General features: G+C 37.9%; 1 protein-coding gene across 1 annotated transcript in view; it reads right to left on the reverse strand.

Annotated features, from left to right (window-relative positions):
- Positions 1-1,184: 1,184 nt before the first annotated feature.
- The window catches only part of rftn2 (raftlin family member 2), a 31,938-nt gene continuing 7,219 nt past the window's right edge, over positions 1,185-25,903 (reverse strand). The window contains exons 2-9 of the mRNA XM_059342726.1: positions 12,844-13,024; positions 10,197-10,305; positions 9,370-9,544; positions 7,967-8,185; positions 5,242-5,348; positions 4,267-4,370; positions 4,092-4,173; positions 1,185-1,615 (exon numbers count right to left, since the gene is read on the reverse strand). Of these exons, the coding sequence (XP_059198709.1) occupies positions 1,412-1,615; positions 4,092-4,173; positions 4,267-4,370; positions 5,242-5,348; positions 7,967-8,185; positions 9,370-9,544; positions 10,197-10,305; positions 12,844-13,024 (1,181 nt within the window). The 3' untranslated portion in view covers positions 1,185-1,411. The remainder of the gene's footprint in view (positions 1,616-4,091; positions 4,174-4,266; positions 4,371-5,241; positions 5,349-7,966; positions 8,186-9,369; positions 9,545-10,196; positions 10,306-12,843; positions 13,025-25,903) is intronic.

Raw genomic sequence — 25,903 nt, forward strand, 5'->3', positions numbered from 1 at the left:
TGAAACACCAACAGGTCTGCACCACTCCTAAACTGTATTTGTGCCTAAAAGAAAATATTAAAATGAGTGAATAAGTGAATCCGTCAAGTTCTCTAAATCTTAAGAATAAATATATTTGTATGAGTAATTCCTGTATGACACCCGTTTACCCTTTTTGAATAAGGGAAACAAAAAAAAAATCTATATTTTGTGCATGTAAAAGTAGTCGCTGATATAAAATGTCTCCAGTTTACAACAGTGAGAAGTTACTTGTAGCACCTTGCTGCAACATTCCTGCAGATTCTCAGAGAAATACTGTTTTCTGTTCTATCTTTTGCAACAATCAGTACCAACGTTCACAGGAAAACTGTGACAATCTCCCTGATAAATATTCACATCCTCGGCCTGTAATAGAGGAGAGGAGCTTTTACTTTGACATGTTAGAAGATAACTTGGAAAGTGAAAAGGTTGAGAAGAGACCAGGGGGAAAATAAAACCGTAAGATGTGTGTTCCCTCATTCCACCTCCAGGATTTGTTACAAAATGTGCAGAAATGTTTTGTAGTGTCACAATTTCCCAGGAGTCCCTGAACCTATCAGAGGTTAGAAATCCCACTTAACCCTTTATCAGGCAAAGAACTATATTTGGTAACTTCAGGTAATATTTTGAGAAAAAAAGTTGCAAATTTACTAGATTAAAGTGGCAAATATACAAGAAAAAATGTAGCCGATTTAAGAGATTTAAAGTGGCAAATCTGCGCGAAAAAAGTCGCAGATTTACGAGAAAAAAGTGAAAAAAACAACTTTTTTTCTCCCAGATTCACCACTTTAACCCTTAATAGGACACTCATTGAAATACTTGCAAATTCCAAATTTGCCTAGAGAACCCTAGAGAATATTGGAGGATATTACATACAGCCAGAATGTGTAAAAAAAAAACATACGAAAATAATATTTTGAGAAAAAAGTTTACGAGATTAAAGTGGCAAATCTACGAGAAAAAAATGTCAAGATTTATGAGATTTAAAGTGGTGAATCTGTGAGAAAAAAGTTGCTTTTTTCTTGTAAATCTGCGACTTTTTTTGCACCGATTTGCCACTTTAAATCTCCTCAATCTGCGACTTTTTTTTTCTTGTAGATTTGCCACTTTAAATGAGTAAATTTGCAACTTTTTTCTCGAAATATTACCTGAAGTTACCAAATATAGTTCTTTGCCTGATAAATGTGTTTCCCCCAAAAAAATGTTTTTGAAAAATTTAAACATAAATGTACATAATACCTCATTATCATTATGGCTTCATTAAAAACATTTTTAAAAAAGTGCTGAGTTCTTCTACATTAAAGTCTCTGTTAAAGGAACGAGGAGGTCTGTGGACTCTCTCGAGTTCGGGTCTTTTTTCCTTCAGTGACCCGTCAGCAGTGAGTCTGCGTCCTCACATGCAGGTGACCTCAGCTTTCCCCTCCTCCTGCTCGAAGCCTCCTTCCTCCAGGTGGGACAGGGCGCTGGGGTAGCCGCCCCCGAACACCGGGAAGCCCCCGATGCCCCCGGCGGTGGGAGACAGCTCCTCTGGAGGGACGGGGCTGCTAACCGCTCGACTCACTGATCGGCTGGAAACATCGCTGTGCACCGACAGAGACTAGAAGACACGGAGACAGGAGACGGGTCAGGGACAGGAAGTACCCACTTTACAATAAAAACAAGTGATGATAATTTTGCTGGTGCAAGGTTTTGCATTCCTCCTTCAATTAAAAAACAGCATCTAACAGAGTATGACACTAAATACATGACGATTATAGCTGAATTTAACCCATTAAGGCCTAAAACAACTGTAAAACCTCTGGGTGATTTTAAAATAAGCCCCTAAAACCTGAAGTTTTTCTGGAAATTCAACAGAAGTGTCAACGCTTCTACTAAATAATAGATTTTTCAGCCTCTGTAGCAGATAGAAATGAAATTCAAAAAGTATTTGAGAGCTTATACAAATACTACAAATACTACAAAACGACGTAAAAAACAGCATCTAACAGAGTATGACACTAAATACATGACGATTATAGCTGAATTTTACCCTTAATAGGGTGAAATACTTGCAAATCCCAAATTTCAACCCTAGAGAATATTGGAGGATATTACATACTGCCAGAATGTGTAAAAAAAAAAATACGAAAATAATATTTTGAGAAAAAAGTTTGCGAGATTAAAGTGGCAAATCCACAAAAAAAAAGTGTAGATTTATGAGATTTAAAGTGGTGAATCTGGGAGAAAAAAGTTGTTTTTTCCCCCAATTTTTTCTTATAAATCTGCAACTGTTTTCGCACAGACTTGCCACTTTAAATCTCTTAAATCTGTGACTTATTTTCTTGTAGATTTGCCACTTTAATCTGGTAAATTTGCAACTTTTTTCTCGAATTATTACCTGAAGTTACCAAATATAGTTCTTTGCCTGATGATTTCTTCACTGCATCTCAGAATAACATGAGGCTTTGTGATGATAATCAGAAATATAATTCTTAAATAATATTATATTATTATAAATGCAACACTTTCATCAGAAAACCTCATTAGACATGAACTTAAACTTAAACTTAAATAAATAAACCAACAAGAACCTGTGGAAAAATACTATACTATAATATTATCTAAATATATTCCTGAATATTTGATTCTGAGGGTGGTTGCTGTATATTGTTTTGATGATAAAAAAAAAGACCAAAAACAAAACAATATAATTCTATTAATTCTTCATCGTTGGACAAAACAAAGCTCGCCCCCACCCCAAAGAATTCTTAACGATTTCCTGCACTTAATTAGTATAAATATTTCTTTTATGTTATTTTGTCGTTACATTATTCATAGAGACAGTACCTTTTTGGAGTATGTTATGAAAATGTTTGGATGTCTCCCAGTTAACGGGACAATCTAAAGAACGCCACCAGGGGGCGTTGTGGACTCATGAACAGGAACCTGGAGCTGCAGCTTGGCTCACAGCTGGATCTATTACTGGCTGACAGACATTTTTTAAGGATTCTTGTGGGATTCTCGCAGGATGGGAGTCAGTTACACTATTTATTACAAGACTGGTACAGGAAAAACCTTTTAAATATAAAATAAATACAGATTGCAGTTTTTGACGCAGACATTTTTTTTTCCAACAATGATCATTACTGCTTCTGCCTTATTAATAACACACTATTGGATTAAATGCATACATTGTTTTATAATATTTACATTTAGTAATTTAGCAGACGCTTTTATCCAAAGCGACTTACAGGAAGAATAAAAGCAAACATCAAGGTATAGTGCAGTAAGAGCCATTAGTGCATCAATAAGTGCTAGTGAGGATTCTTTAACCCTTTATCAGGCAAAGAACTATATTTGGTAACTTCAGGTAATATTTCAAGAAAAAAAGGTGCAAATTTACTAGATTAAAGTGGCAAATCTACAAGAAAAAAGTTGCAAACTTAAAGGGGCAAATCTGTGTGAAAAAGTCGCGGATTTACAAGAAAAAAGTGGGAAAAGCATCTTTTTTCCCCAGATTAAACACTTTAAATCTCATAAATCATAATTTTTTCTTGTAGATTTGCCACTTTAATCTCGTAAATTTTTTTCTCAAAACATTATTTTCGTATGTTTTTTTTACACATTCTGGCTGTATGTAATATCCTCCAATATTCTCTAGGGTTGAAATTTGGAATTTGCAAGTATTTCAATGAGTGTCCTATTAAGGGTTAAAGTGGTGAATCTGGGAGAAAAAAGTTGCTTTTTTCCCACTTTTTTCTCGTAAATCTGCAACTTTTTTCGCGCAGATTTGCCACTTTAAATCTCTTAAATCTGCAACTTTTTGTCTTGTAGATTTGCCACTTTAATCTAGTAAATTTGCAACTTTTTTTCTCGAAATATTACCTGAAGTTACCAAATATAGTTCTTTGCCTGATAAAGGGTTAAAGAGTGGAGTTATGGTGTGGCACTAGGAGAGAAGATGCTCTCTGAAGGTCTTCAGGAGGTGTTTAAAGCTAGAGAGGGACGTTCCTGCTCTGGTTGGAATATTTCCTCACAACAAGTGACGGTTACATTTAGTGAATGAATAATCCCATAATGAGTCAGACTCTCACCTGGTTCCTGTTCTGTCCTGCTGTCTGACCTCGGACCGGCCGCTGCAGGAACACAACCTGCTTGGTGGCCAAGTTTCCATCACTGCACACACACACACACACACACGGAATTTACCTTTCTGAGCAACCTAAATGATCATACACATAACTAGAGATCCAGAGTGTGTTACTCTACCTGTCGTGGCGGATGATGGGCGTGGGCAGCACACAGGTGAGCAGCCAGCCGAACTCAGCCAGCGTGTGGAGCAGAGGCCCGTAGTCGGTTTTAACGTTGGAGCCCTGAGAAAAAAATACAGACAGTAGAAACACAGTTAGATTAAACCAGGCAGGATAGTTGGTTATAACTAGACCCGTCACAATAAAACATGTTGGTAACGCTTTATATTAAGGTCCTTGTAATAACCATTAATTAACAAGTAATAAGGCCCTTGTAAGTCCTTACAAGATGCTTATTAACATTACATTACACCGGGCCCCTCTTTTCTAGTACTCACTAGTACTAGTACACGTTCAAATAAACTGTCATTAAGTGAAAATACAGTGAAAGGGTCAAAGATATGACACCAAACCGTTAATCGTCCTCTTTTCTATCTATATAACGTTATATATAACTTTATTGACACGTTGCCGTGGATACGCATTGTTCTGCTTCTCTCCTGGTGACGGCTCGCCTTGTCAGTGACCTGTCAATCAAAGGTAGCCCCGCCCCAAATCATACGATTCTTTATCTTCTATTTTCTTCTAAATGGGGCCATTATTAGAACTGTTGACATCAAATTGTCTTGAAGATGATTTTTTACTAGCGATTGAGACCATAGTGTTGTCCTGAAAATCTTTTCTGAGGTAATAAATCAAATGAGAAGTTTTCAAATTTTGCACTGAAATGAATGGGCAGATTTTTTTTGCAGCCAAATTTAGCACCCCCTGCTGGAATTTTCGGTGGATTTGAAGGCTTAAGGCACTTCCTGGTTGGCCTCCATGCTCAGACACGGAGGTTGCCGCCATGGCAACGCCTACATGACGTCTGCCCACTGACAGTGAAAGGAATTTACATGCGCATGTTAGACATTTGATGTCATCGCATTTTAGTATAGTTCACTGACATTAAATCATACACACCTCATACATACACTCACACAAACACACACACCTCGATGACGGTCCACTGCTCCACCACGATGGTGTCGTTGGCGGGCGGAGCCGTGCTTCTCTCCTCGTACACAAACAATCCCTCCAGAGAACGAGGCACCGGCTCGCCTGAAACACACAACAACTCTCTGTGAGATGTGTAGAAATGTTTCTATATGTGCAAAAATGTTCAGATTGTGCTGTTCAACACCAGCACAACCTGAACATTTTTGCATATAATCTGCACTCTGCACATTCTCCACTTAATTTGCACTAAGTTGTATATAGTATATTATTATTGTATATTTTGTATATTGTTTAACCCTTTGATGCACAACATGGGTCTAAAGTGACCCGACTCAGTTTTTAATTTTCTTTATCTTTACAATAAATTAATTTCATCATTCAGTATTCCAGGTTTTCCCGAAATCAATTTGTTTTTGATCATCATACATTCTAATTTTTTGTTTTCATTTCTTACTTTTTGAATAAAAACGCTTTTTGTATCACTACGCTTCTAATGCACAACATGGGTCAAAAATGTCATTATGGGGTATTGTGTGTATAATTTTAAGGAAAAATGAATTTAATCAATTTTGGAATAAGGCTGAAACATAAAAAAAAATGAATGAAAAAGTGAAGCGCTGTGAAAACCTACCAGATACAGTGTATGTGTGACAAAATGATACACAAACATGTTAAATATATTAAATATATGAGTGTGGAAAGTAACTATTTGAAACAAATTACTATTATTATAGTATTAGGTCATCTAATTTTAAATCAAATTTGGATGAATGAGTCATTTTTGACCCATGTTGTGCATCAAAGGGTTAGTCTTTTCTTAGATTGTTTTTTTATCTTAAAAATTGTGTGAAATTTTGCGGCTGTAACGAAGAAATTTCCCCATTGTGGGATTAATAAAGTCAAATCTTAAATCTTAAATCTTATCAGCCTCATTATGAACTGCTGGATGGCACAAAATCTCCTGAAACTAAATTACTCAGAATCAGAAGTCATATTGCTTAATCCTCCCGTTCACACCAGCTCCATCCTAACCTCCTCATTGGTTCCTATGCCAACTGTGTAACACCCACCGCCCGTAATTTAGGAGTCATTTTTGACTCAAACCTCTTAGAAAAACATAAATCAATAAAGTAGTTCAGTAGTTTCCTTCAATTCAAAACCATATCCAGAATCAAAAAAGTCATTTTCATGCTCCGATTGGAAAAAGTAACACATACACTCATATTCTCCAGATTAGATTATTACAACTCATAAACCAGTAATCACTCTCTGGCCTCCAACTGGTTCATCATGCAGCAGCGAGGCTCCTTACTGGTTTTAACAGACGACAGACACATTACTCCCATTTTAGCTTCTCTTCAGCTAAAGCTTAAATCTTGTATATTTACTGATTGGTCAGATGCCACAGTGTCACTGTCTGTGATGTAGAAACCCATATGGTTCTATGAGGAGACCTGTTATAGATGTCTGCTCAAGTTACCAAATATGGTTCTGTGCCTTAAAGGGTTAAAGGTGCTATATAAGTAAAGGTATTATTATTATTATTATTATTATCAATAATAATCCACATTTATAACTCAGACAGGTGGCAAATGAATGAGAGTAAATGTTTCACAGGAAACAGGATGAGAGAAAGTCTTCAGGTTCACAATGACCCAGTTATCACAAATAGGTTAAGTGTGTGTGTGTGTGTGTGTGTGTGTGTATCCATTTATTTCAGGCCTCTGGGGTCTAATGATAATGTCTGCAGCCCCACAGAGGAACAGGAAGTGAGGTTGGCGAGGTCGGCGGGAAGACGTCGCCAAATTTAGAAGCAGCGGGAAAGAGGAGAGGAACCAGACACAACAGGAAGTGACTCCGTGTGTTTGTGTACGTTTTCTGTTTTCATCTTTCCCAATAAAACTCATTCACACACACACAAAGTATCTCAAGTGGCTCCGCATGAAAAAACTACACCTTTAAGATCCTGATTTTTCACTTTGAAACAACATTCTCCATCATGTTTACTTTTACTTTTATATGAGAAAAAGTCTTTTTTTTCAGATTTTTGAGTCATTAAAATATTTAAGTGTCCAATATTTCATTTATTTAAGATATCCTTTTTCTTTATTATTCTTATGTAATATTCTCATTTTCTGAGACACTGAGTTTTGTGTGGTGAATCTGGGAGAAAAAAGTTGCTTTTTTCCCACTTTTTTCTCTTAAATCTGCGACTTTTTTCTTGTGGATTTTCCACTTTAATCCAGTAAATTTGCAACTTTTTTCTCAAAATATTACCTGAAGTTACCAAATATAGTTCTTTGCCCGATAAAGGGTTAATGCAGTAATTCATGCAGAAGGAGCCCAACCAAGTATTGAGTGTATAGAAATTAACATACTTTTCAGAAGACTGACATTTGTGTTTAAAATATCCTTTTCTTTATTGATCTTATGTTATATTCTAATTTCCTGAGACACTGAGTTTTGTGTTTTCATTATCTGTAAGCCAGAATCATCAAAATGACAAGAAAAACAGACTTTAAATATTTCACTCTATGTGTAATGAATCTATGTAATATACGAGTTTCACTTTCTGACATAACTGACGAAAAATATTCAACTTTTTTCACAATATTCTTAAATTTTCTGAGATGTACCTGTATTATTGTTTTACTTGTAATGCAGTATTTTTACACACTGTTCTTTCTGCTTCAGACTGAAGAAGTTGAAGGTAAACCAACCTTTGGGCGTGTCCCAGTACACGAAGGAGTCCACCAGCGACCAGCCTTTACAGTAGTAGGCAGCAGTCAGCTCCAGCCAATCAGCTTCCAGCGAGCTGACCACCTGACCCTTCCTGGAGACGCGCATGGAGAGCGCCCCCTGGTGGTACTGACAGGCCAGAGAGTCCAGGGGGGCGCAGCCCGGAGCCCAGGAGTGGAAGAAGACCAGCAGCCTGAGGTCTGGACCAGGACCAGGAGGGACACAGCGTCAGGTATTTGATCTTTATTTCACTATTTACATTCTATCTATTGCTTATAACAGTATGAGAGTGTTTCTTCACTGTATTATTGCTAATTTAACTTTAGGCCTGTCACAATGACCAATATATCAACTTATTGTTTGATAAACAAAAATGGACACAATATTTTTTCCGGAGTCGATAAATTGACCTTCACATGTTTGTTTGTTTACAAAGTCATCAACATTCAGCCGCGCAGGGCACATTTAAAGGCAAAGATGATATTTAAGCATTCAAAACCTTTATTTTAGCTTATTTTAAAAAATCTAATTTAAGTTTATTTGGAAGATACAAATACACTGATTGAAACAATGAGACTATTATTTTGTACAATAATGACGTTTCATTTTTGTGCACAATTACTTTTTTTTAAAGTGCAGTCCAGTGAGAATGATCTTCATATATATATATATATATATTTGCTCTTTTGATATACAGGGCAAACATTTTAGTAGAAGTTTTAAGTTAAAAACCTTCACATTTTCTTGGGGAAGGACAGAAGGAAGCCACCATTCACTAAAAGGACCAAATCTGTCCTTTGTAAAGGCTGGAAACATGTTTATTGATGCTGTGAAGTTTGGCAGTTTAATGTGTATGACGGATTCTGTTTAAGGATGTCATAAATATGACAACAAACATTCAAAGCTTCATTTAAAAACATCAATAGAGGCCTCAAATGGAAAAAAATGAAATAAAATAATTGACACCAGCTACAACGTTCCCTTCAGTGTTTTTCTTTTTTTTTTTTTTGGTTAAGAGTTTAGGGCATGTTCATAGTGGAAGGAGACGTTACAGAGCCGTAAATGTCCTGTGAGAGGGGTTTCTCATGAATTGATCCACGGTGAAATATTAAAACATCTCCTAAAATCCACTATACTTTTTATTGTTCTTGCTTTTCTTTTTATTTTCTGTTCTATTGTGCTCAAGGACACGTTTTCTCTCCTCCTGCTCATTCTGGCCATGAAGGCCAACTGCCAACTTGTTGTTATCGTTGTTTTATTGATTTTATTGCTATGGTTATGGTATTGACATCATTGCATATTTACAGGTATATGTTAATTAATATGTATTGTCCCTGTTTTAAATAAATAAACTCAAACTCAAAAGAGAAGTGCTGAGTCTCACCTGGACTGTAGGTGTTCTCTTCCAGCTCTCTGTCGCCGGGCGGAGTACGAGGGGGGGAGTGGGGGGGGGAGCGGCAGCCTCTCTTGGGGCTGTGGACTCTGCCGTTAGTGACCCCGCTCACCTGCTGCAGCACCGAGCCCACGAAGCGAACGCCGCCGCGAGCGCTGCTGTTCACCTGCCGGAGACAGAAACACTGAAACATCAGATCAGTGTCACAACAAGACTATTAGTATTTTATCAACACCAGAAATTTAACTGCCATAACTCTTATTTATACCATTATTTGATATGTTGGTTTATATATTCATTTAACCCTTTATCAAGCAAAGAACTATATTTGGTAACTTCAGGTAATATTTCGAGAAAAAAGTTGCAAATTGACTAGATTAAAGTGGCAAATCTACAAGAAAAAAAAGTCACAGATTTAAGAGATTTAAAGTGAGAAAAAAGCAGCTTTTTTTTTTCACAAAATGACAAAAAAGACACAAATTGACTAAGAAAAGACACAAAATGACCAAAAAAGACACAAATTGACCATAAAATGATCAAAAAAGACACAAAATGACAAAAAAAATGACATAACATGACAAAAAAAAGAAACAAAATGACCAAAAAAAGACACAAAATGACCAAAAAAAGACATGAAATGACCAAAAAGACTAAAACACTTTAACACAGTGGAGACAGAGCTGACTTCCAAAATGATTTGGCGACCCCCAGAAATCATCTCGCGGCCCCAATTGGGGTCCCGACCCCAAGGTTGAGAACAGCTGGCCTAAAGGACCTTTGTTTTCATGTTTTATTTGCGTGCTGATGACATCACTGACCCTGTCGATGAGCGCCCGCACCGTGTCTCCGGTCAGAGAGTCTCCAGGTAGCGGCCACTCCTCCACCTTCAGGATCGGCACGCTGTAGCACATCGACGCCATCTGTTTACTGAAACACACAGGAAACACCTATCAGAGGGGTCTGGGGGGTCCAGCTGGAGGTCAGAGGTCATGTGACTGTCAGCGAGCTGCAGACACTAAAACATAAACGACTGTTTCCATTTAGTCGGAATCTTTTTATTATCATTATTTTCTCCTTTCTTTTTTATGTAAAGCGCTTTGTGTTGCATCTCTCTTGTATGAAAAGTCTGATTGATTGATTGATTGATTGATTGATTGATTGATTGTGATCCTATTCCACGTCTCTACTCTGTATGTGAATTAACTCCTACATGACATGACCACATCTTGTTTTTTCCATCTTAGCAACATCAGTAAACTGAGATCTGTAGTTTCAAAAGCTGAACTTGAGATGCTCATACATGCATCTATCTCATCTCGTATTGATTTCTGTAACTCACTTTTCTCCTCACTAAGTATCTCCGCTCTAGACCGCCGTCAGTCAACTCAGAATGCTGCAGCAAGATTACTCAGTGGTTCAAACAAAAGAACCTGGTCTCACAGGAATCCGTGGAATAGCCACGGAATCACTCAAATTTCTGTGAAACTGAAACGGATTTCGCTACAATGCAAGTTAAGTTAAGTGAGGAGCATTTATGGGTACAAGTCAGGAACTGGCCTACTTTACTTATTTGAAGGGTGCTGCATCCAAAAAAAATGGTAAAATTTTGAGTTTTTGACTCTCATTTGCATATCATAATGGCCGCCAAATTGCCCATCTTGCTCAGTCGTTGGACCATGGAGCAGCCAGACAGCGTTGGAAAATATCTGGCTAGGGGGAGATTTTTTTCTCATGAAAGCCCATATTTGGTGCCTCTCACATCTTCTAAGGCCACTATTCCATCATATACACTGATCTTATTATTGCATGTTTTAATTAAATATTGTAAAGGAGAATAAAGGTTATTGTATGTTTTATTTAGGCATCTTATGTTGACAGTCTTCTTGTAAATTCTGTGGTTGCAGCATTTAAATGATGGTGGCTACTTTATACTGCTGGGTAATTTATTCTGCAGTACAGTATCATATTTATATATTGATCTTATATTGTATTTATACATTTTATTTGCTGTGGAGTTCAATAATTGTCTATAATAATATATAATAATGCCCTCCATATTTTAAGTTTAAATATAAAGAAGCAGCCTTTCTTTTTTTTTCTGAATAAAACCATCATTAAAAATTAACTTTTACTACCATCTCATGAAATAAAAATCATCATCGTAGTTACAGCGACCCAGCCAATCAAACCTCAGGGATCAGAGATACTGTGTCCCCATTGGCCGCTGGGGGACCCTGTTGTTGGGTGGATTTCTAACCAATAGAAATCAAGAAGTGAAACCAAAACATCGTCTCCTGAACACCAGTCTGACCTCCAACACAGCACCTCATTAAATATGCAGCTGGCTTCATCCATCATTCATCTCTTTACTCGAGCGTGTGGAGGTGAACATGTGGACGCTCACACAGCATGTTTACACTAATCTCTACTGGATTTAATTCAATTTAATACTGTTGATCTTTACTTTAACTAGATCTTTATGTCTAGATGATCCCTGCTTACAGTCTTACAGGGAGAACCAACAGAAACTGGGTCTATTCCTGGTCCATTATCATTTTATATAACTAACATTATTAACCCTTTATCAGGCAAAGAACTATACTTGGTAACTTCAGGTAATATTTCTAGAAAAAAGTTGCAAATTTACTAGATTAAAGTGTCAAATCTACGAGAAAAAAAGTCGCAGATTTAAGAGATTTAAAGTGGCAAATCTGCGCCAAAAAAGTCGCAGATTTACGAGAAAAAAGTGGGAAAAAAGCTACTTTTTTCTCCCAGATTCACCACTTTAAATCTCATAAATCTGCACATTTTTTTCTCGTAGATTTGCCACTTTAATCTCATGAACTTTTTTCTCAAAATATTAATTTCACACCCTACTAAACTGAACATTTTTAGAATTTCACTTACTTTAAGTCCTAAAAAATTAACTTATTCAGTATTTGGTACTGAATAAAGACATTAAACTGTGAAATTTTAGTCAATCAGTAATATTTCAAGAAAAAAGTTGCAAATTTACTAGATTAAAGTGGCAAATCTGCGCCAAAAAAAGTAGCAGATTCTATGTAATATCCTTCAATATTTTCTAGGGTTGAAATTTGGAATTTGCAAGTATTTCAATGAGTGTCCTATTAAGGGTTAAAGTGGTGAATCTGGGAGAAAAAAGTTGCTTCTTTCGCCCACTTTTTTCTCGTAAATCTGCCACTTTAAATATCTTAAATCTGTGACTTTTTTCTTGTAGATTTGCTACTTTAATCTAGTAAATTTGCAACTTTTTCTCAAAATATTACCTGAAGTTACCAAATATAGTTCTTTGCCTGATAAAGGGTTAAATCAAGATTATAAATATGTGCCTAAACATACAACAAGAAGGAAATCCTTCAAAGTAAGGATAAATTAAAATGGATAAGTAGTTCAAATAGAGCTTGATTTCAGGTTTTAGGTTAGAGAGGGTTCTGATTAGTGTACCTGGGTCTGGGACGGGCCAGAATGGCTCTGTAGAGCAGGCTGAAGGGCAGCGAGCGGGTCCGGCCCACAGACAGGATGATGGGGTGCAGCGCCGCCAGGACGTAGCCCTGGGTGTAGTACGGCTGCAGGGCCTGGGGCAGCTCGGACAGGGACGCCACATACTGGACCGTGGGACGGCTGCCTGCAGGGACGGAGATAGGACGAGTTAAAAAACAAGTCAGTGAAATAGATGTTAGCTGCTTTACAAAGGTTACTGCTGCATTTCAGACCATGTGGACAGTAGGGGTGGGCGATACTCCATCATATACACTGATCATAATCATATTTTAATGAAATATTGTAAAGGAGAATAAAGGTTATTGTATGTTTTATTCATCTTATTTTGATAGTCTTCTTGTAAGTTCTCTGGTGGATTCTGTGCCCTTATTTTGAAAACAGCATTTTTTTAGCGACAGGAAGTAATAGTAGCTTTTTGTGATTAACCCTTAATAGGGCACTCATATTTTGAGAAAAAAGTTGCAAATTTACTCGATTAAAGTGGCAAATCTACGAGAAAAAATGCACAGATTTATGAGATTTAAAGTGGTGAATCTGGAAGAAAAAAGCTGCTTTTTTCCCACTTTTTTCTCGTAAATCTGCGACTTTTTTGGCACAGATTTGCCACTTTAAATCTCTTAAATCTGCGACTTTTTTTCTCGTAGATTTGCCACTTTATTCTAGTAAATTTGCAACTTTTTTCTCGAAATATTACTATATTTGATAACTTCAGGTAATATTTCGAGAAAAGTTGCAAATTTACTCGATTAAAGTGGCAAATCCACAAGAAAAAAAAAGTTGCAGATTTATGAGAAAAAAAAGTGGGGAAAAAGCCACTTTTTTCTCGTAGATTCACCACTTTAACCCTTATTAGGGCACTCATTGAAATACTTGCAAATTCCAAATTTCAACCCTAGAGAATATTGGAGGATATTACATACTGCCAGAATGTGTAAAAAAAAAAAAAACATACGAAAATAATATTTTGAGAAAAACGTTTACGAGATTAAAGTGGCAAATCTACGAGAAAAAATGCGCAGATTTATGAGATTTAAAGTGGTGAATCTGGGAGAAAAAAGTTGCTTTTTTCCCCACTTTAAATCTCTTAAATCTGTGACTTTTTTTCTTGTAGATTTGCCACTTTAATCTAGTAAATTTGCAACTTTTCTCGAAATATTACCAGAAGTTACCAAATATAGTTCTTTGCCCAATAAAGGGTTAACACAACTTAAATATGGCACAGCCCCAGTGGACATCCTAATAACACAAAAATTGTCCATTACAGGCATCATCTGATGAGTTTCGGATATGATTCAGTCATTTTATGCCTATTGAATTGATATATATATATGATATTTTTCTTGCAAAAATGCCAAAGATTCACTGTTTCGGGCATCTAAAAAGGGAGGATTCCATGCTGCTCTATAAGTTTTGGACCGTTTGTTTGTTCAAAACAATAAATTTAAGACCTTGTGCAATGGACACTTTTTTGACCTTATATTGAAAAAAAGAATCTATTAATTTGCAGCAAAACGAAACTGGAAACAGCCATTACTAACAGCCCAAATTACTTTTTGGTGCCTTTAGAATTACACCATAATTATGATATCTCAATGATATGAAACCTGTATAATGTCACCAGCTATACTGACAAATAAAATGACAATAAAAAACATAAAAAGTCACAACGGCACAAAAACCTGCAGCATGTTTCTCGTGTGTTCAAATTATTTTAGCAGCTTGCAAAAAAAGTTGTTTTTTTAGTCAGTTAAGTGTTTATTTTTCATCAGTTGGCTTGGGAATGCAGATGAAAGTGCAGATTAGTTTTAAAGTATAATTGCATAGTGCAGTTCATTGCCCTTTTGCAGTTGACAGTTGCTCTGTCCTGTTTTAAGCCGTCCAACCTGCTAATCCTCCAACCTGCCAGTCCTCCGATCCTCCATCAGCACAAAAACAAAAGATATCTAGCCGACTGTTATATGTGACAGAAATAAAGCAGGAAAATTTTAAATTTAAGAAGCAGAAAGCAGCAGATGAATGGCATTTCTGCTTAATTTGTGGGGAACACTGACATCCTTACATCAGGACCATTTACTCCTTTCAAAATAAAACACAAGACTAGTGTTTTCAGATGAATCCACCACACAGAAAGCTGCTGTATAATGGGTGAAAGCTGTGAAAGATGTATTGTCTTTATTTGTGTACACACATGGAACTGTCTACCATCTGAACTCATGCAGTGTGTCTGGAAAAGTTTTATTTTCTCCCTGTATAATGACTTAAACATCAATTTTCCGCTGCTGAAGAACACACACACACATGCAAACACACACACAGCTGACAGAGTGTTCCATTTATTTTAACTTTACTCATTTTTATCTTCGTCCAGCATCAGAGAAGAGGCTATTCTTAGTAAATTGTGACACTTGGAAGCATTTATTAGACATCCATCCACACGTCAGCACCGACTCTTCCACATTCAGCCTTCTGCAGTTTGAGCACAAAGATGTTTTTTCGGATCTGGAGACTAAAAGTGTTTCTGCTGCTGCTTCTGTTGGATACGAGACTCTTAATATCCTGAATCCAGCTGTGTCTGCCAGCTTCAAAGACTGATGACGGCCATAAAAACAACAACCGCCGACCCAGGCATGTTGGCGGAAACCCCACATCACCATGCTCTTATGTAAAAGTTATATATATATATATACACACACAGTATATGCATATTTTTAGTGCTGCTCCTCCTTGTCTGATGTGGTTTCATGTCCATTAACAGAGGTGTGGCTCTGAGACTGCTGCACACATACACTGCAAAAAAGCCAACTTGTATTTTTTGGCCTAAAACAGTGATTTAAGTTGGTAAAACTTGGAAATATAAATGATTGACATTTAGGGCAATAATGTAAGTTAGCACAACAAAGGAAGCCAGTTGTCTGCTCAAAAACAAGTTGGTGAGTTGTTGTTACTTATATCTTTAAGTTGGGGTTCACAACAAGGGACAATAGTTCTGATAACTCTTATTTCTTTGTTGGGAAATGCGGGAAAGCTGTGAAATTCGGTCATTAGCGAAAGCTAGCGGCTAACTGATGCTAGCGGCTAACTGATGCTAGCGGCTAACTGATGCTAGCGGCTAACTGATGCTAGCAGTGCTGCTTGTTACAGCTACAAGAGTAGCCATTAGCGTATCAATGCTAACTCAAAATTGTGGTCGCAACATTAGCTGACATTTCATAGCGGCGTTACAATCGTGCCAATTCAGCACATTGCAGAAGTTAGCAGAAGTAAGGATTAAAAGTTATTACAATGTAAAATTATAAGTTAGTACAACTTACAGTTGAGTTGATAAAAATCTGAATTCAGAGTTGAGAAAACTCAAAAACAAAACTTAAAATATTTAGTTTAATTGTCCAACTTAAAATTTTATCGAAGTTTGTTGCCTTGAAGTTTTGAGTTCACCCAACTTTTCTTTTTTTGCAGTGTAGATTACAGTATACACTATATGGACAAAAGTATTTGGACGCCTGACCATTATACCAACAGGGACTGTAATGACATTATATTCAAATATATAAACTTTAATATGGAGTTAGTCACCCTTTTGCAGATATAACGGCTACCACTCTCCTCAGAAGGCTTTCCACAAGGTTTCTGTGGGAATTTGTGCCTGATGTTGGACAAGAAGGCCTGGCTCGCAATCTCCACTACGCTCATTCACCCATTCACACACATTCATACTGGTGGCCGAGGCTACCAGGGCACACTGGTGCCACCTGCCACCATTGGAAATTCATTCACACACCGATGAACGCAGCATCAGGAGCAATTTGGGGTTCAGTATCTTGCTCAAGGATACTTCAACATGTAGGCTGCCATGGTCGGGGATCGAACCACCAACCTTCCGATCACTGGACGAACGCTCTACCAACTGTTGTTGACTGGTACCGATCAGTTGGCCTAGATATCCATTTTATATCTTTACAAACATTCACCTAAAGAACCAAGCAGGCCGGCCTTATTGCACAACTCAAATCTTCATGAAAACATTTTCATTTTTAGCATATAAGATGCAAACTCAGAGGTTTTTGCTCAAATGGAGCCAATGGCAGACTATGAAAAGTCTGCATCCTGTGAGCCAGATTTTTGCTGAAATAGAGAATGGTCAGGGATCAAAACCACCGGCCTTCCAATCGGTGTGCGACCGCTCCACCAACTGAGCCACAGCCGCCCCAAGCAGAACTCATGAAACCATTTCTTCATGGACCTTGCTTTGTGCGTTGGGACACAGTCATGTTGGAACAGAAAAGGGCCTTCCCCAAACTGTTGCCACAAAGTTGGAAGCGTAGCATTGTCCAAAATGTCTTGTTATGCCAAAGCATTAACATAGCCCTTCACTGGAGACAAGGGGCCTCACCCAAACCCTGAAAAACTGTCCTATACCATTATCCTCCTCCACCAAACCTCATTTTGGCACAATGCAGTCAGACAGGTAACGTTCTCCTAGCATCTGCCAAACCCAGACTCCACCATCTGACTGCCAAACATGTTTCCAATGCTCCACAGTCCAGTGACGATGTGCTTTACACAACTCCATCTGGCCCTTGTCATTGGACTTGGTGATGTAAAGCTGCTCACCCATGGAAATCCCTTCCATGAAGCTCCCGCCACACAATTTTTGTGCTCAAATAAATGGCAGTGGACGTTCAGAATTCTTCAGCTATGGAATCAGCAGAACATTGGTGACTTTTACGCAGTCGTTGACCCCGATCTGTGATTCAACGTGGTCTCTCGCTCCGTGGCTGAGTTACTTTTCTTCCTAAATGCTTCCACTTTCTTCTAATATCACTTACAGTTGACGTTGAATATCCAGCATGGATGAAATTTCCCAAACTACTTATTGCAAAGGTGGCATCTCATCACAATACCACGCTTGGAGTCACTGAGCTCTTCAGAACAACCCATTTTGCATCACAAATGTTTGTAAATCGAGACTTTATGGCTACGTGCTTGACTTTAAACACTTGTGGCAAGGGGTGTGATTGAAAAACCTGAATTCAGTAAATAACAGGTGTGGCCAAATACTTTTGTCCATATAGTGTATCTGCAGGCTGCTGGGATATTATTTGGGCTATCGATTATTATATTGTTGCAACTAATTATTCTTTTCATTATCCACTATCAGTTATTGTTCAGTCTGTGAACTAAAGACCTCTGAAACACAACGACTTTCTGATTTGGTCAGAAATTCAGAATAAAATGAAACAAAACAGCAATTTAGTCTCATAAGTGATTTTTTTGACTGTTTTTTTAAAATAAAATTTTATTAATTTTATATTCATAGTATATACAATTTTGCACCCTGGTTATATATCATATATGTAATAGTTTGAGAAATATTTAAAAAACAAACAAAACAAACATTACATCACTAAAAAAATGAAACGTGATGGTATGTTATATATCACAATACGGTTATTCTGTTAATTCAACTGGTTTAAAGTATTGTTACTGTGATATAAAGTTTGTTTTTATTATCTCAACAAATAGGACCAGCTGGTTTTAATAACACTGCATATTATGTTATTTTATAGCTGTGAAGGAAATTTGGTACTTCCTGTCATGGTGGTACAAGAAGTAGGCGGTGACCTACTTGATATTCAAGACACAAGGCATTGTGGGAACTCACTAGGGCCTTAACTCTGATAACACCATAAGTCGAGCGGTGTATGGGACTTTGTTGTACTGTAAAATAGCCATTTGGAATTGTGCGGTGTATGGAATACGAATGTGCTAATAAAACTTGCTGAACAGAGTATTGAGTGCTTTGTGTTTGGCCGGCTCACCCATTAACTTAGTGCAGTTGTTAAAATTGCCACGACATAGCTTAAAAACATTTTGCCTGGTAATTCTTCTGCATAGTGGCATTACCACCAAAAAGTCAATTCTCGACCGTGCACACCCAAATATATCGATTTAAAAATAATAATTTTTTAAACGATGTTCCGATTTTGTGGCTTGGAGTCCATGTGCAGGCGCCATGTGATTTTTTTGCACAACTGTGACCCTCGACCCCTGCTTGATTCAGATCTAAATGCATATTACAACTCTATACTTCATGCAGGCTCGAAGAAAGGACACACTCTGCCAATGCTTCAGACTACTTTATCTCCCATTCTGGTTCACGTTCTCACTTTGGTCCCCAGTTGGAGGTATAAAGAGCTCACAGAGAGCCGAGGAGCCGCTGCTCTGTCACTGGTTTGGTCTTGTGTTGTTTTTCATGAAAACGTTGGCTGGAAATCCCTGTGACCATCACCATACTTCCTGTGTCCACAAAGAGTGGCTGTTCAGAGAGGGGCTTGGCTTGGTGCCCCACACACACACACACACACACACACACTCACACACTCCATTTAACACATTTCAAGTTGTGTGTGTGTAAGAGAGAGCATTCCTCACGACAACCCCCCACATTCTCACGAACAAACACCCCAGAGATCGGGGAGACCAGCTGAGATGGCTGCAGCCTGTGAATGGTTTGTCTGGGCGGCTCCATTATGAGACTAAAGACCACCACAACCTCAATGAAACCACTGAGGCTGGTTCCGCGCAAACACGGCTGCAGTTTACTGGCATTCCTGCGGGTTTAAATGCCACTGCAAACACTCTATTTTAAATTTAACACATGCTGCAGCTGGTTGATGCAAACAACTTTCTGTTTCTTACACGTGGAAGGTCAAGCATGCTGATGATAATGGCTCCCAAGAGGACCATGATGTCATCCACACAAACCTCCAACTGAGGCTTTTGTTGCGCGCCTCCTCCTCCCCCACCAATCGCCCCGTCACCCCGCACACTGAGGCCTCTGTTCACTGTGTGGGAGAAGGAGGAACTAGCAAAAAGAGGGTAAAAAAAGGGGGAAAGAAGTGGAGGTGGAAGCTGGCAGGATGGAGGACTGGGGGGGTTTTAAGGGGTTGAGCAACAACTGAGGGCACAGAGAGGGGTGACAGAGCTGAGAGAGAATGAGGAGGAGGAGGGAGGAAGGAGCCAAACAGCAGTAACAAGATGGATTTTATGAGCCTGTGTGAATGGGAGAGAAGGTGTGAAAACGGGAGAAAGCTGCCTAGCAACAAGGAGTCAGAAAACAGGAGGAACACGAGAAAAACAAACAGCTCTGAGAGGGAGCTGTGAGCTAACATGCTAACATGGTTAGCAGGTATAACGCCACATTGCTCACACTGTAATTATGAGTGGGAAAAAACGCTCACACCAGACTCTGGGGAGGATTTCTGACTCCCAGAATGGCAGCAAAGCTCCAGTAACAGTAACAGTTACAGTTGCAACATAAAGTCAACTCAACCATTTGAAAGAAGGTAAATGCTTGTTTCCTTCTGGTTTTGGTGCAGAGTAAAAGTATTTAAGTGCTGCTCAGATGATCCTATTTCAACCTGGTCTCACAGAAATCCGTGAAATAGCCACGGATTTCGCTTAACTCAAAATCTGTGGAATAGCCACGGAATCACTCAAATTTCCGTGAAACTGACACGGATTTCGCTACAATGCAAGTTAATGACAGTCATATCCCGTGGCTATTGGTTTGTTCCAAGTCACGTGACTTTCAAGGTCCCGGCGGTCAGAACAAAAAACATGGCGGACAGTTCTCTCATTTTTAGTGAAAAAACAATATTTTGACTTAGTTTCTGCATAAAAATGGATTTTGATCACATTTCTAGCGAGAAATATATTTTTTATTTTCTAAATATTCACTCAGTGAATGTACATAATCACTTTGTGTGTTGGAATAGCCACGGGATATGACTGGCATTAACTTGCATTGTAGCGAAATCCGTGTCAGTTTCACGGAAATTTGAGCAAAATCCGTGGCTATTTCACGGATTTCTGTGAGACCAGGTTGTCCCATTTTCTGAGTTGGGAAGTTTTACTTTGGTGTGTTCATGAGCTTTAAGTGATAATGTAGAAACAACATGGATGCCACAAAAAGTTGGATTTTACGGCTGTGTTTAAACATGTTTAATTGTTTTAACGCCTTTCCAGAATGAGCTTCATTGAGGAGCAACAAAGTCTGGTAGCTCTCTCAGTTTACCGAATTTGACCGGATTTGACCTGTAATAAATGATTTGGTTTATATGTGTGTTTTTAAGTGTATTTGTTGTGATATTCGTGTAGCTACATCATTCAAAGTTGTATGTTAATCTTGCTTCATACAGACAGTCAGTCTTATGTGCAAACTAACTTTACTAACCTTTGATTTGCTCACACACTGATTAACACATAATATACTTTAAATTGGCACACATTTTTATTCATAAAAGAGGCATCCTTAAATTCCCAAGAGTGAAGTTTTGGGTCAGACAGATAAACAATGATTTGAAACTCAAACCGATCAACTCAGTGCTGATTACAGATGAATAGAAAAAGGGATATAACCCTCTTACATGGCCATTTCAGATCATTAACTAATTAATTATGCCAATCATTAATTATTTCTGAGCTGTCATGTTTGTGCAGCCTCGCACTGTCCTTCAACTCTCCTCTAAATTTAATAAAATACCGGCTTTAGTCTCAAATAATCCATGGTGGGCCATTAGATTCTCAGATTAGAGAGAGATTACAGAAAACTGCACTCATCCCTGAAAATGATGACAAGTAGTGGCAGGCAAACGGGGACAGAGACTCGAGGGAGGTCAGACCACATCAGACCACATCACTCTCTTTCCTTCAAAGGATCAGAAGAAGGTCAGCCCTCGTCTTCTTCAACAGACTCAGCACTACGGGTGTGCCATATCGTATCGTTCACGATAATATCGGTATATTTTTTTCATGGTTAAAAAAAATGCATATCGTGATATTGGCAACATTCCTACTTCTTGATGTAGTGGTGAAAGGTTAACATTAGCTAACAATTAAAGTTGTTTTAATCACAAAAAGCTACTTACTCCCTGTCACTAAACACATGCAGCTTCCAAAATAAAAGCACAGTGTGTTAAGAGAATCCACCACATAATTTACAAGAAGACTGTCAAAATAAGATGCCTTAAATAAAACATACGAGAACCTTTATTCTCCTTTTCATTAAAATATGCCCCCGGAACCCCTAAATGGTTATTTTTATTATTTGCTCATACTCAAGAGTAATTTTTTGTATTTGGCAACTGTTGAGATTTGCACTTCAAACTACATGTCAGATTTTTATTTATTTATACAGACAAAAAAAAAATCATATTTTCTATATCTTTTTAAGTATTTGGTAATATCGTCAAGAATATCGTTAACGCAAAAATAGCCTAAAATATCGTGATATTCTTTTAGGGCCATATCGCCCAGCCCTACAACATATGTATTATGTGTTAGTAGATTTTGTAATGATGTATACATATATGTAGAAATGTGTGTAATATGGATTAATATGTGAATAATTTTTTGTTTTGTTTTATTTTTTATTTTCATTATGTTTTGTGTTTTTAACTGTATATTTGATACTGTTGGACCCTGGAAGAATAGCTGTGGCTTTGCTGCAGCTAATGGGGATCTTAATAATAAAATAAACTAAACTAAACTAAACATCAACTCAGGTTGAGCAATCCCTCCACACGCACATTGCTTAGTGTCGTCCCATTTGTTCATGGAGTCCTGACACAGCATCATCCTCTTATCCTCCACTCCCTTCAGTGTCCACTTCAAGTCTTTGCATGAAGCGGCTCCCTGTGAAGGAAGTGGAGGCCTGTCAGGATGGATTCCAGCCTCGGGCTTCAGGCTGTGTGCAGGAAGTTATTTGTTGCAAGAGGAAGCTCAGGATTTTGGTTGTTTTCTTCAGATAAAATGTCGCTTTAAACTTTATTTAACCTGGGGGGAATTTTTGGAGCAGCAGTTGTTGTTTACAAAAGGAGTAGTCGTATTATTTTCTTTTTTCTGTCTCATGAAGTTCCACCCAAAACATTGCACTAAATATACACTACCGGTCAAAAGTTTTAGAACACTCCAATTTTTCCAGTTTTTTATTGAAATTCAAGCAGTTCAAGTCAAATGAACAGCTTGAAAGGGTACAAAGGTAAGTGGTGAACTGCCAGAGGTAAATAAAAAAAGGTAAGCTTAACCAAAACTGGAAAATAATGCACATTTCAGAATTATACAAGAAGGCCTTTTTCAGGGAACAAGAAATGGGTTAACAACTTAACTCTATGGAGTCTTGGGCTATTTTGTCCATTTTTGAATTCTTTTCATGTCTTTGTAAGTCATTTTGTGTCTTTTTTTGGTCATTTTGTGTCTTTTGGTGTCTTTTTTTAGTCATTTTGTGTCTTTTGGTGTCTTTTTTTAGTCATTTTGTGTCTTTTTTTAGCCCTTTAGTCCAACATAAAATGTGATTTTGAATCTTTTTTTTACTTTCAAAACACTATCATGCTCAATAAAGAATTTTAAATGTTGCAAATGTGCATTAATTTCAGAGTACACTGAGACATTAAACTGCATCATTTTCAATTAAATTCTGGAAAAGTTGGTGTGTTCTTAAACTTTTGACCGGTAGTGTATGTCTTACAAATATAAAATACCTCAACATGATAACATTTGTTCACTTGATTGTTGCATATCTCCAGCTCAAAGAACACAGACGTCGTTTATGAGACCGAGCTCTAAAAGTAAGAAACGCAGCCAGCAGTTAGCGCTAAAAAGATCAATAGTTTCTGATATAAAGACCTCTTTACAATCCACTTGATTTCTCGCTCTCGTATGTGCAGCGATCAGTAATGAGCTCAGGAAAGTACGAGCCATTAGGTGCTTTGATGTTCAGCCTCTGGCTCCAGGCCCCGAGTCCAGTCTCCGCTCAGGAGGAGAAACCAGGCCAAGCAGAGTGGGAGCGCCACTGCTGCTACTGGGCAGCGCAGTGTGTGTGTGTGTGTGTGTGTGTGTGTGTGTGTGTGTGTGTGACAGCAGCTCTGTGTGTCCCAGAAACATTGTTTCAAGGAGAAGCAAGGATATATTAGCCCATAAGAACCCAGACCCAGTTATCTTTAAAGGAACATTATGGAGGATATACCACAGCTATACACACCTAAATGTCAAAGCTCTGTGATGTGACATATACGTTACATTGGGCATTTATGGAATTTATGTTTATGATATTTCTTATTTTTGAATGAATAAACTCGACACCTTTTGCCTTTTTCTTTGCCTCTCCACAACAAATATAAAAGATGTGACATTAATAGTGCTGTTAGACAGCAAATTCCATTTCAGATTTGTTTTAAGTAACAATAATAAGTAATAATAAATCAATAATAAATAAATATAAATAACAGTGCCTCAATTGACGGCTCCTCAACAAGCTACTGTAACTGTAAAACACTGAAAAACACACTTATGTACTTGAGAAAATACATGAATACATGAACATTACTAGAACATTTAAAATGTTTGTGACACCCGTGTCACCGTAGGTTCTTATGGGTTAAAGTGGAGTGATCAGGGTCTTTGCAGATTCTGTGTCTTTAAATAAATCTGCATGTTTCATGGTGTAAGAAGGGTGGTGCAGGTGGAGGAACGTGCCCGAACATAAACCATTACAGAAAAGCAGTTCAACAAGATCCGCGTCTGTGGGCCAGGTGCTGGGCAGGATCGGCATGTACTGACAGATGTGTTACTCCCAAAATAATAAAAGAATACAGACTCTTCACACTGCGTTCAATCAACTATCAGCCCGTTAAAGCTGGGAAGACAGGGTGAAGTTTATTAATCTGGTGCATTGTTTTAACACAAACTGCATGTTTTTATTGAGCCTTTCAGCACAGTCAGAACCTGAGAGCTCCACACTCACAGCGAAGGAAAAGCAGAACTACCGGTTGGTTTTGTCCTTTGAAAATTGAAAAACATGAGTGTTGCTTCAGTGTTGACAGCCATAGAGAAGTGTTTACTCTCTTAAAAATAATCAGCTGCCGGAGGCTGAAGATGGAGAAAATGTGTCTGTTTGTTCTGCAGCAAAGCCACAACATGTAAAATACTATTATAGTAATATTTAAACAAGCTGACTACAGTATTAGTCAGGCAGCTTAGGACCAGATTGAAGAAGAAAGGGGACACGTCGGACAAAAGCACCACAAATTTTTGGTAGGAGCCACTTCATCAAGATTGCAAATCGGAGATGGCACCCATATAAAGTCTATGAGAACCAACATATCTTCCAAGCCAATTCGAAGGTCAATTTTAGTGTCAAAATCTACATTTACTGGGTAAAAGAATCATTTAAAGCTATTGAGAACATCACAAGGCAATATTGATCATTTGATCTTTTATGATTTATTACATTTACAACTACAAAGATCTTTGCAATTCCAGTGTGCCTTCTTGCCTGAGCACCTTGCACCACAGCCACTTGCACATTTTGTGCATTTTATCAATTTTTCAAAATACATGCACTTTATATGACCTATTTTAATAATCATCTAGTGATATTCTCAATAGCTTTAAATGATTCTTTGACCCAGTAAATGTATATTTTGACACCAAGATTGACCTTCGAAGTGGTTTGGAAGATTTATTGGTTCTCATAGACTTTATATGGCTGCCATCTCCGATCTGCAATCTTGATGAAGTGGCTCCTACCAAAAATTGAAACTTATGGTGATAGAGAGCATGTGGAAAAAATTTGGTGCTTTTGTCCGGCGTGTCCCCTTTATTTAGCTAAGCCGCCTGACTATATATAACAGAGCTTTAGACAGCAGTCATGAGGAAAACTGGACTGTGGGACTGCTTATTGTATCACCCATGGTGTAAGAAGGAGAGCTTCCTCAGGTCTTTAATCCTGCTGCTGTCAGACTCTACAACACCTGATCATGTTGTAGTTTCTATTCAGAACACCACCACACCTTTGTTAGCACTTATCATTACAATACCCTACATAATTTTTCATATAATCTTGATCTGTCTTTATATTTTTGATTTTAAAAAAACTACTTTTTATATTCACACCTTTTGCTTCTGTTTTTGCTGCTGTGGCAAGTGTATTTCCCCGTTGTGG

The sequence above is a fragment of the Centropristis striata genome, chromosome 10, assembly GCF_030273125.1.
Source record: "Centropristis striata isolate RG_2023a ecotype Rhode Island chromosome 10, C.striata_1.0, whole genome shotgun sequence".
In the NCBI taxonomy this organism is placed as follows: Eukaryota; Metazoa; Chordata; class Actinopteri; order Perciformes; family Serranidae; genus Centropristis; species Centropristis striata.